This window comes from Martes martes (genome assembly GCF_963455335.1).
Source record: "Martes martes genome assembly, chromosome: 9".
Lineage (NCBI taxonomy): Eukaryota > Metazoa > Chordata > Mammalia > Carnivora > Mustelidae > Martes > Martes martes.
Window position 1 is genome coordinate 74,100,119 of NC_137896.1, and position 12,864 is coordinate 74,112,982.

Sequence of the window (12,864 nt, forward strand, 5' to 3'; positions counted from 1 at the left end):
ACCTGTACACCTCCCCTTCTAGATGACACTGCAGTCACTTGGAACTCTGGAATTTCTTGCCCAAATATCTCTAACCCAATTATATGGCTTCCACAGGAATCTGTCCAAGGTCTGTCCTGAGGATGGACTATGCTAGAGACGTACATACCCCTGTGCCAAGGATTGCTGTATGGAAAAGCATGGATCTTGGACATGTGTGCAGCATGTCCACAGGCATGCAGCACCTGAGACCTCTCTGTGGTGTTAGAGTTAGGGATGAGGGAGGAGGTTGGGCTCCACGACATTCTGATGTGAAACTGAATATCTGAATTCTCAATTCTATAAATTCTAAAATTTGAATCTTTCCTTTTAAGTCACTATGAAGGTATATTTTTCAAGATAAAAGATCAGAACATAGTAAATAATTTATTAGCCTGATTAAGAACCCTTAAATATTTAGGCCTATTGTGGTAAATGAACGCTTGCCCTGAGTCTCACAAATGTCAGAATAAAGTTGATGAGTTTCATCAACCTAGTTTTATTAAATATTGAACTAGCAAAATAAAGCAAAGATAGCACAGGAATAAAATCAGGAAGGAAGAGAATACAGACATACCTCTTTTTATTGCACTTCTCTTTACTGCACCTTGTAGATAATTATGTTTTTTACAAATGGAAGGTTTATGACAATCTTCTGTAAAGTCTCTCAGCACCCTTTCTCCAACAACATTTGCTCACTTTTTGTCTCTGTGTCACATTTTGGTAATTCTTGCAATATTTCAAACTTTTCATTATTACATTATGCTTATTACATTATGATGGTCTGTGATCAGTGACCTTTGATCTTGCTATTGTAAATGTTTTGGGGCTGCCACAAACCACACCCATGTAATACAGTAAACTAATCAACAAGTGTGTGTATTTTGACTACTCCACAATCCATCCTAGTCCAGGAATTAAATTTACAACTTTCAAGGTAGTTTTTTCTTCTATACCACACCACCAACTCCCTAAAAGTAGCTAGCCTGGTAATGACTAAATTAAATATTAGACAAACATCTCTTAATATCAATTAAAATCTCAAATATCATTTTTAAATATTGAAACATTATACTTAGACTGGGACCAATCTGTTTCACAAATCCTAAAAGAAGGTCAACTGGTATTCTTGAAAGACTATAGTTAAGAACTAATGTTCCTTGGGGCACCTGGTTGTCTCCGTTGGTAGAATGTGTCACTCAGTCTTGGGGTTGTGAGTTCAAGCCCCACACTGGGTGGAGAGGTTACTTAAAAAAGTAAATAAAATAAAAAATAAAAATGAATAAAAATAAAAAAGTATTATTGTTCCTTTATGAGTTTCCCATATTAATACATATCATAGAGAAAATTTTCAGATAAAAAATTAAAAAATACTCCCATATGGAGCAACTACTTTCTGTTCTCTAGGTTCTTACCACTTTTTTTAGTTTAACTAGATATGAATCAGACAATCACAATGGACTGCTCTTAAAGACATCAGTCCACTATAAGGTTGTAGACAAAAATCTCAATATGTTGGACATCACCAGTAACATTATTGGAAACCAAACTGAAGTCACTGTATATTCTCTTTTTTTTTTTAAGATTTTATTTTTTTATTTGAGAGAGAGAGAGAGAGAGAGAGAATGAGCACAAGTGGGGGAAGGTAGAGAGAGAAGCAGACTCCCCACCGAGCAAGGAGCCTGATGTGGGGCTCAATCCCAGGTCCTGGGATCATGACCTGAGCCAAAGGCAGACGCTTAACGGACTGAGCCACCCAGGCACTCCAGTCACTGTATATTCTAATACCATACAAAAGCATGGACTATGACTTGCTCTCACAACCTCAACTCAAGCTAGACATAACATAGGGGGTAATTAAAGGTAATTAAATAATGAAACAAAAGAAGAAGGAACAAAAAGAAGGAGGAACAAAAGAAGAGAAATAGAAGACAAACTAGGGGAATCTGGGTGGCTCAGTTCGTTAAGTGTCCGACTCTTGGTTTCAGCTCTGCTCATGATCTCAGGGTTGTGGGATCGGGGACTGAGGCTATACTGGGCTCCTTGCTCAGGGAGGGTCTGCTGAAGATTTTCTCCCATTCCCTCTGTCCTTCCCCACCACACTCATGCTTACTCATACTTGCTCATGCTCTCTCTTGCTCTCCCTCTTAAAAAAAAAAAAGGGTAAAATAAACAAAATTCTATAATACTAAAGCTAGAATTCTCAAAAATGTAAAAGCTAATAAAATTACAAAATGTTTCATTCACTCCTTTGACATTTAATAAAAACTTGTGACATATCAAATCTATGCTAGGTGTTGGTGATACATAACAAAAATCTCTAGTCTCTAAATGTTATCTAGTAGCTGCAGCACTTTAACACAATTTGGTAAAGACAGATATGGGATAATAGGGGAGAGAGCAACTAACTATGCCTAGAGACCTCAGAGGGTGTTAAGAATGCATAAAACCTTGCTAGCCAAAAAAAAGCGGAAAGGGCAGGGGCATCTGGGTGGCTCAGTGGGTTGAGGCCTCCGCCTTTGGCTCAGGTCATGATCCCAGGATCCTGGGATCGAGCCCCACAAGGGGCTCTCTGCTCAGCGGGGAGCCTGCTTCCCCCTCTCTCTCTCTGCCTACTTGTGATCTCTGTCTGTCAAATAAATAAACAAAATCTTAAAAAAAAAAAGGGGGGGGAGGACAGTGTATGGAAAAATGATTATGATAATGATAGAAATAAAACAAAGACCAATAGCTAACAATGATTTAACCTTGCTATATGCTAAGCACTGTACACAAATTATCCTATCTGATTCTCATAACCCTGCGAGTCTTTTTATCCTGTTTATAAATGAAGATATTGAGAAGTAACTTGCTAAACATCATACAGCTATATAGAGGTGATGCCAAGAGAAATCGTGCAAAACTAAGCTGTGAGTGATCATGATTTGTTTGAAGAAACAGAAACAGGTAGGAATGACCTAGCACATGATAATACTAATGACAGCAACCAACACTGGCGATACAGTAGTAAACAAAACAGAAAATAGATACCTATCTGTCTTATCGGAGATTAAGTCTACTCCAGGAAGGAAACATTATCGTTCATCCAATAAATGTAGGAAATGAGATTTGGAAATGCTAAGTAAATTGTTTAAGGTCATATACTACTAAGTAGCATAGTGAGAATTAAACCCTGTCTGACTTAAAGGTGTCTGACTCAAAGACCAAATTCATTCTACTTTACCACTTTACCTCTCCATTATTCATTCATTCATTCAACAGAAGTATATTAAGTACCAACTGTATGTCAAGCACTACGCTAAGAATAAAGATGAAAAGTACAGTCCACGGCTTCAAGAAATTCACAGGATAATCAGTGGACTCAGACATATCGAGAGCTGCAATCCAGTGAGATAAATGTTATCCCCAAAACACATTTACAGTCTTATAGAAGCACATATGATCACAGATGAGAACAAACTTTAAGACGGGCAAGCCCAAAAGTAAGACCAATCAGGGCTAGCACATTAATTCAAAAGTCAGGGACATATCTGGCATATATATACCAGAGATATATATATATACAGGGATATATCAGGCATATCTGGAAGATAAATCACAAAACTGGATAATAAGACAACAGCTATGACTATATCATAAGTGTGTTTTTTTAAAGAAGCAAAAAACAAAATCTAAACTAAACAAAAAATATGAGGTCCAATGAGAAAACCTGAGATGCCCAAACCAAAATTCAGAGTCAATGCCATACTTGGGTAAGAAACCCATATATTTTATAAGTCATTTTAAGGTCGTTACAGTCATAAAGTTAGCACAATCTACTTTTAAATCTTTTTTTAAATTGAAGTATAATTAACAATACAGTGTTATATTAGTTTCAGGTATACAATATAATGATTCAACAATCATATACATTACTCAGTGCTCATCAAGATAAGTATAACCTTGATCCTCTTTATCTATTTCATCCCTCCCCCATCCACCTCCTCTTACTTTTGAATCTTAAACATTCATAGAACTAAGGAACATTTCTCAGTTACCTTCCTCTATTACACAAATGGCTTCTTTTAGGTATACTTTATGAAGCTGCCTCTCAGGAAATACTTAAGGAGAATCTACATGACCATGTGTCATTTAATTTTTGTCATTATTAATTTTTTTAAATTAAAACATATTTTCATAATAGAGGACTTCCAAAGTTCCTTCCAACTCAAGATTCTAAAAGAAGAAAAGCTAGAACAAGTATATCTTTTTTTTTTTTTTTTTAAAGATTTTATTTATTTATTTGACAGAGAGAGAGAGAGAGAGATCACAAGTAGGAAGAGAGGCAGGCAAAGAGAGAGGAAGAAGCAGGATCCCTGCTGAGCAGAGAGCTCGATGCGGGGCTCGATCCCAGGACCCTGGGACCATGACTTGAGCCAAAGGCAGAGGCTTTAACCCGCTGAGCCACCCAGGCGCCCCTAGAACAAGTATATCTTAACAGTCAGTATAAATCTCTATAGTTATCTAATGGGGTTGAATCATATCATTGTTCTGAGGACTTCTAAAGTTCCTTCCAACTCAAGATTCTAGAAGAAGAAAAACCATAATAAGTATATCATAACAGTCAGTATAGATCCCTCTAGTTATGTAATGGGGTTGAGTCATATCATTGTTCTGATATTATTAATAATTTTCTCAATACTTAAAACCCTAATATATCCATATTTTCAACTGCTTAGGTAATATAAATACACACTTTTTAAACTTTAGGATTATGAAATTCATGATAATGTTATAAATTTCTTAAAATTTCATAGCAAGTAATATTCAAATAGGGTTACAGAACCGTATGACATCTGAAACAGAGAAATGATGATTTCTACTGCCACCAAGCCCTATGTCTGATAACTAGCACTAAGAAAGAAAGATTTCATTTGGTTGAAGTACGAAAATGTCCTACAGCATGCAGAAGAGCTGGCCCATCATTCCCAATCTCTAAAGAGCTTCCCCTTCCCATTAAAGAGGACTGATGTCATGTCACAAGCTCTTACAGAGATTCTTTGATTCAAAGAGCTACTCAATGAAATCCAGTATTCACCTCTAAATGCAGTGAATCCCAAGTCAGTGAAAAGATTTCAAAATTGTAAGGCAAAGTTGGTAAACTGTCATGAAGAAGTCAATGCAAACAAGGTCCAAAATGGCAAAATCAAAATCAATAATCAATATTCTTACTTCTAGTAAACACTGTAGATGAAAAAAATACTCTACCATAAGTCTTCTGTAACTAAATTCTGTCACAACTGAAAGCAGGAATAGAAGAATGGCAGGCCAAACGTGTATTTATAAGTACATAAATAGATTTCTACTTTGGCCAAGATGGAATATCAGGAACCAAATTTACCCTCTAGCCTGAAACAACTGGAAAAAAGGACAAAATATATTGTTTTTCAAGGCAATGGATATCAGGCAACAAAGGACAGTAGATCCTTGATAGGTGGGAAACATACAAAATGAATCCTCAACTGCCCCAACTTACTACCTTGAAAGAGTTCCTAACCCATAGAACAGAGCTGGACAACCCAGGTAGAGCGACCTTGCTGAGGTGAGATGGAGCTTAATCTAGAAACAACAAAGTGATGGTCATAGACAAAGTAGAGTACCTAAGAGTAGAGAGGCTCACAGGAAAATCCAGAGATCTGCAGAGGGTATCCCTCAAGTCTCCCGTTGAGTACTTTTTAGTATATACACATGAGGAAATTACCCAAGAACGGTGGAAAAAAATACCAAAAAGGATTAGAGGGAATACCACCCAGGGTTCACACAGGTCCAGGAATAGCCCCTGTTTTCACCACCCAGAATCCTCAAGAGGGTTTTGTCAATAGAGTGACAGAAGTGGACAATAAATGCTACAACTTTAAAGCAGCATCTGAAAAGATCAAACTGTTTCCAAGTAACTTAACTATATCCCAGAACAAAACTCAAGAATACCTAATGAAATATAAAAATAACCAGTACCCCACATGGTAAAATTTTAAATGTCTAACATCCAATCAAAAATTACCAGGCATACAAAAGCAAGAAAACACAATCCTTTATGAGGAGAAAAATCAATCAAAACCGATCTAGAAATGATACAGATAGAATTAGTAGAAATAAACATTAATCTAGTTATAACTATATCCCATATACTCAAGAAGCTACAGAAAAGACAAAACATGAAAGCTATAGAAATGGGAGATATTAAAAAAAAACCTCAATTTCTAGAATAAAACTGTAATGTCTGAAATGAAAAATATGCTGGACACAATTAAGAACAAATTAAACATTATAAAAAAATAATGAAGTTGGAGACACAGAAAGATAATCTAAAATTAGAAAACTGAAAAAACTGAAAAGAACCCCAGTAACATCTAGCAGCCTGATTTACATGTAACTGGACTTCCAAAAAGGGAAGTAGGGACAGGAAAAATACACACACACACACACACACACACACACACTTAAATATTCTTTATAGATATATATTTTTTAAAATAATGCCCAAATTTTTTCTGAATTTGTAAGAAACTACAAACCCACAGATGTAAGAAGCTCAACAAACTCCAAGCAAAACAAACATGAAGAAACATATATAGTTTCATTTAGAAAGGGTTCTCACTCACATATTCTGTGAACAAATCAAAACAAAGTCAGAAATGACTTAGACTAAGTCTAACTTTTAGTTTAACTGTGTACAGTTTCAACTGACAATTTAATAGAGTACATTAAATCAAATATTAACTTGAGCAAAATAACAGATACATTTTACAATTTTAAAGTTAGCAAAATACAGCTTTAAAAACAACGTATATTTTGTTGCTCTCTTAGGAAAATAATTCACTAAAATAAATTTATCTTATTTTAGCAAATTATTTTTTAAAAAACTAATGCCTACTTCTTCCTTTTTTCTTAATTTTCTTTCCCTTTAATTTATATAGGTCATTCAGAACAGAATTAGGACACTGAAAAAACTTTTAAAGAAGCTGAGAGGTGGAACTGAAAACAGAAACAGAGTTGAGGTTTGGACTGGAGCTAGTCCTCCAAAAAAAAAAAAAAAAAAAGAGAAAAAAACCTGGCAACCACTATTTTGAAACACCATTACTTTCAAAATATACATATGTATTTTTAAACATAAAACTGCACTCAAAGTGGAAACAAGCTAAAGTGTCTGTTTTTAGCACCTCCGCTAACTATTCAGGACTCAAGAAAATCTAAATATTTTTTGGAAAAAAAATCTTTCAAATAAAAAACATTAAAGTGGAAAACAAGGGGTGCCTGGCTGGCTCAGCCAGTACAGCATGAGATTCTCAATCTCAGGGTCATGAGTTCAAGCCTCACGCCCTGGGCATGAAACCCACTTTAAAATAAATAAAATAAAGTGGAAAATTAAAGTAATGTATTTCCCTAGTTGGTAAAAACACCTTTTTTTTTTTTAGAGCTCAGAATACAATTTCAAAATTTTCTGTCTAAAAACAAGAGAAGGGAATAAATTCTGAGTATCTACTGTAATGGCTACCCTTCCTGTCATGTGTGTTCCCTAAAATAGAAGTAAATTTAATTATTCTACCATTTTGCTTAGGGAATAGGGGGATATTGCAAAGATAAAAAATAGTTCCGGGAGAGAGCTGCCAAAAATATATTTACTATCCCTGGAGATAATTAATGTCTACACTCCTTTTTCCTTTCTTAAAGAAAAAAATATATACACACATTTAAATAATATATATATATTTCTTTGGGTGCCTATACAAATAAAACACCTTAAGAAAGCATATAGTAGTGTAATACTTCCCTATGGAATCAACACATACATGAAAATCAGCACACAGACTACAAATACCTCTGAGCACACAGACTGAGAAGTTATCACTGAACATTTATGAATTTGACTTCGACCTCTTTTAAATAAAAAATCTAATAAGAAACATAATTTCCTACAAAATACAGAAATGATACTTTATGTTATCTGTCTATTCACAGACTTATTCCTTAGTAACAATTATTTATTAATAATGCACTAAATTCCCACATATATAAAAAAGTAAGACTGCCTTAAAATTCAAAGTTCCAAACTACTCTCGTAATCAGATTCTATTCAAAAGACAGAAGGCTAAATACACATTATTTTGAGCACAACTACAACATTCAGAGTTTGTACTTAGAAAACGTACCCTGATATACTTAGAATGCATGTATGCTACATTACCTATAATGATAAAAATATTTCACTGATATAGCTACCAATGATTTTGATATCAATTCCCACCCTAAAAACACTTTTCTACTTAATACAAACCCAGTATCACAAACAAAAAAGACAAAGATTTTCCTACTAAATCATTATTTAGCTGTCATCAAGATGTTAGTTACTAGCATTTCACAAATGCCCTAAAAATACCTTAAAATGATCTCCCAAATATTCATGTTAATTCATGTAATAATCTCATCAGACTTGAGTTACTGTACCCACTTAAATTACTTGCTACAGCAACAGTTCTCACCAATCAGAACAGTTATTCGAAATCCTCTCTTCTGAAATCTGTTATTACTTCACCAGTTTCAAAATTTGAGCCACTTATTTTTAGACACAGAGGTTAATAAACACTTCTGCATCAAATACACATAACTTCACAGTAGAGGCTTTATTCCCCCTTACGAAACTATTCTCATATTCTCTCTCTTTTCACCAAATTATCAGAGGACAATGTGGCTTCGATTTCAGCACTGAAGACAATAAGTAACAATATACGGTTTGCAGAATAAAAATTAAAGTTTCACAATTTTAACAGGTATAATTATTAGGTTATGACAAATGGGCTGGTGGGCACGTAAGACTACCATCCCTTTCAAAGTCTAATTCTTAAACCACCTGAATTGTTTTGGCCAAATGAGGAGCTTCAAACATAAAGTCTCTAAGTTTTCAGTATGTCCTTTTTCAAAGAAAACAAGTTACCTAAAGAAGGAAAAGAAGGGGAAAAAAAAAAAAAAACCACTTACATTTGGAGCATGACCTGGTTCAAGAATACCCCATCCACCAAAGCCACATATTCATCCAGGTTGGTCCCATTTCCTGCAGCCAGAGGTCCAAACGTTTTAACCTAGAACAGAACGGTCATAAGGACACGAACGCCCATCTCCGTCTCTGCAGCCACAAATAATGCAGCAAAATACACAATAAATAACACCCTACTTACCCAAGTGACCAAGGGGCTGGTCATGAACTGCTCCAGAAGGGGAGTAAAAATCTCGTTCTCCATTTTACAGATAATGTATTTGAAAAAGGGAACTACCACAAAAATACGCCTAGGGAATGGATCACTAAACGTTGAAGAAGTGAGTAGAAATCAATGAAAGTCCATTTTGGCACAGGAAGAAAATCCCATCGTGGAGGGGAGAAAAAGTCTCCCTCCTCAAAAAACACCCCAGAGGGAAACGAGCCGAAAACCCGAGAAGCGGCTTCGACAGCAGCCACGAGCGGCAGCTTGCGCTGGAAATGTCTGTACCGGGCGAGGAGGGGCAGAGAAAAGGCATCTGGAGGAGGAGGAAGGGAAAGGGGGCTGGAGCAGCAAGACAAAAAGCCCGTCAAGGTTGCCCAGCTCCTGGAGGAGCCAGACCAGCGGAGCTGCCCGCAATGAATTAATCCCAACGTGGGCTAAATGAAATACCACGTTAGATACCACGTTAGGGGTTCGGAGCGGCAGCCAGGCTCGACCTCCGCGTTCCGCTCAACACGTTCCACCCACCAGTGGGCATGGAGCCGCTTCGACCCGCGGAGCCTCCCCTGCCCGCAGCCCCTCACCAACGACAGGCAGGGCTCGCCCCTTCCCCCCGAGCAGACACCATCCCTCCGTCGCCCTGAAGCCTCGCCTCCAGCCCCCTTCCCCTCCCAGGGGGTGGGGGCTTGAATGTGTGTCCCTAACCCCCCAGTTTCCTGAGCCCTGCAGCCTTTTCAGCGCGCCTCTGGGAAGCCCTGGCACAAAATCACCGCCGCGCTCCAGCCTCCTCCTCCGCCCTCTCCGGAGGAGCCGGAGTAACGGCCTCAGAACCGCAGTGCCGCATCACACCCCGATCTTCGCCGCCCAACCAGAGCCACGAGCCCTCCGTCAAAGGGAGCACGCTTCTCCCTCCGCGCCCATATCCTTCCGCCGACTCTCCGCCCCTCCCGCGCCGCAGCCTCTGGATTGTGGGAGAAGAAAACCGCTGCATGAGCGCGCTCCCGAGCGCGCGCGCCCCGCGGGCCGGCCCCGCCGCCGCCCAGATTTTGGCGGCGGGCGCGGGCGCGGAAGCGCGCTCGCTGCAGCTGCTGCGGTGACCCGCGCCTCGCTCGAGCCCGGGACTGTTGCCAGGGCGTGGGGGGCGGGGATGGGGAAGGCAGAGGAAGGGGTCTGTCTGCTCGGTCGCTCATGCCTAATTATGGTTTATTTCCTCCCCGAGTGCCTTCTTTGATGTGTGAAGGAGAGGGAACGAAATCCTTCTCTTTTAAACATGAGGGATGCAGACAGCCTTTTTCGGACAGTTTGATTTGATCTCTTAAGCGTGCTTTCGCCCGCAAAACGGAGTAGGCAAACTCAATGCAGCAGATAGCAAAAGAGGGACTTGAGCTGCAAACTTGGTTTTGTTTTTTTCTTTTTTCCTCTTCTCCTTTAAAAAATCCAGGTCACTAAAGCATGAATGCTCTTCAAAGTTGCAAGTGAATGTAGTAGGATTTTAAATAACCCAAGCTGTCTTTCAACATGTTGGTATTCCCTGACTAGAGCAAACGTGATTCAGACATTGTTGTTTGATTATTTGGCTATTGAAAAAAAAAAAAAATCCAAACAAAATCAAGAGCTACTAAAAGGAAACATTTGGAAGTCATCCAAGATGGGTGACAAACACATTACATATTTGTCATAAATCGCTATGCTATGCACAACTGGAATCATCAAAGTAATTTTAACTTGGGGGAACTTAGTTCCCCCAGCAAAATCAAATGTTACTCCTCGTTTTGAAGAAACATAAAAACCTTTTCCCCAGGGACAAAATGGGCATGTAAAACAATTTTTATTTTTAGAAAATAAATAGAGTATTACAGTTTTGCAGTGTATGCTTTTTACATTTACATAAACCTCTACTTTGAGCATTTATATATGTTAAAGTAACAGTAAAAATGTTTTATAATACTAAATTAAGAAACAGCAAAATTTCTTAATTAGGTAATTGAGAGCCTGGGCTCTAGAGTCTTCCTGCCTGCTTCATATCCTGGCTCTGATACTTACAGCTGTGGGAGCCTAGGCAAGCTAGCGAACCTCTCTGTTCCTGTATAAAACAGGGCTAATAATAGGGTTAAATTAGATGGCAACCTATAGTAAGTGCTCCATAAACGTTCTTAACGTTGTTTTCATCATTATTCCCCCCAAATGAAGAATCTTTAGGAAAAAATCTTGAAATGTACCTTCTCCTACTTTAGTTAGAGAAGAAAGGATCTTGCTGTAGAGACCAGAGAAATGCCCTTCCAAAATCATCTTAATTAAAATTAGGATGCATTCACGTGGCATTTTGCAAGGTGTGTACAGAGTAGAACCTTGCATTGCCTGGGTCAGTATATAGCTTTGGGTCGTCCTGTGGCTAGCAATCTTTTCCCTCTACTCTTGATGAGTCTTTCTTAATCACAGTCCCTTATTGGGAAATGCAGACCAAGAGAGAGCTGACACCCAAGAAGAAAGCATGGCTTTCAGAGCAGCCTATGCCTGACATGCCCACTTTTCTTTGTAATGCCTAGGAAGCTCAACCAAACAACATGGAAGTGTTCATGCATATACTGGGGTTTATCTTCAGATAGTCTGCTTCATTCACAGATGAAAAACTCATGAAGTATTAATACTAGGTACCATAAGCTAGGGACATTTTGGACAGTGATGCCCAAAGAGTTAGCACACTAAGATAGATGTATTCAGTTTACATGTAGTAGCTAGCCCTCACAAATCTGTATTCCCCTCTACAGCCAAATGGCCCCAGATGCTTCCTGGTCTATCTTTAGCTTTTACACACACACACACACACACACACACACACTCAACAAAGAAACATGAGGAGTTAATTGTAAAAACAGGAACCTTTAGACCAGACTGAGGTCTGGAGTAACTTATTTGAAAACCTACCAATTCACAATTCTTTAGTTTAATAGCAGCCTTAGAAATGCTTTATAATATCTCAAGAGTACAACCAGGAAACTTCCTTGTCTAGCAAAAAAGGGATTGTACATTATACACAATTTAATGGTCTTCAAATTGCAACATCCTGTAAGATTAAATCCAAAAGTTTCCTCTATCTTCCTTTCATTTAGGAAGAGATTGCTCAAGATTTCTTCCAGGTATTTTTTTTTTTAACTTGGTAGTCATTTATTTACCCTGAATTCATCTTTTCTTTGAATATTAAATCCAACAGGAAAGGACTTTGGAAAAATCATACCTATCGGACTAGGTTCCAAGTTATTTGTTCTGCTCTCTTCTGGTAAGAAGGTCAATGTTTGGAATGGACCATGATCCCATTTAGAAGTCACTAGAGAAAGATCCTCTCCTGCGTGTTATAATTGAGGATTCCCCTGCAGGTTACACATACATAATACTACCTGTATACCAAAACCACCCATGTTTACATCCATCTTGATCTACTATAGTAAGTGATAGACTCACCCCAAACACATATTGGGTGACACATATTTACAGAGCTAATTACATCCATAAGCTAGTATAATAAAAATAACACAAATATAACAGCCGAATAGCACCATTGTTTATAATAGCCAAAAAATGGAAACAACCCCTATTTATCCACTGATAATGAATA

General features: G+C 37.9%; 1 protein-coding gene across 3 annotated transcripts in view; it reads right to left on the reverse strand.

Annotated features, from left to right (window-relative positions):
* CCDC88A (coiled-coil domain containing 88A) overlaps nucleotides 1–10,103 on the reverse strand; it is a 119,506-nt gene extending 109,403 nt beyond the window's left edge. For all 3 annotated transcript variants that reach the window (XM_080813294.1, XM_080813295.1, XM_080813293.1), the window contains exons 1-2: nucleotides 9,231–10,103; nucleotides 9,034–9,134 (exon numbers count right to left, since the gene is read on the reverse strand). In XM_080813294.1, the coding sequence (XP_080669420.1) occupies nucleotides 9,034–9,134; nucleotides 9,231–9,293 (164 nt within the window). In that variant the 5' untranslated portion in view covers nucleotides 9,294–10,103. The remainder of the gene's footprint in view (nucleotides 1–9,033; nucleotides 9,135–9,230) is intronic.
* Nucleotides 10,104–12,864: the final 2,761 nt, after the last annotated feature.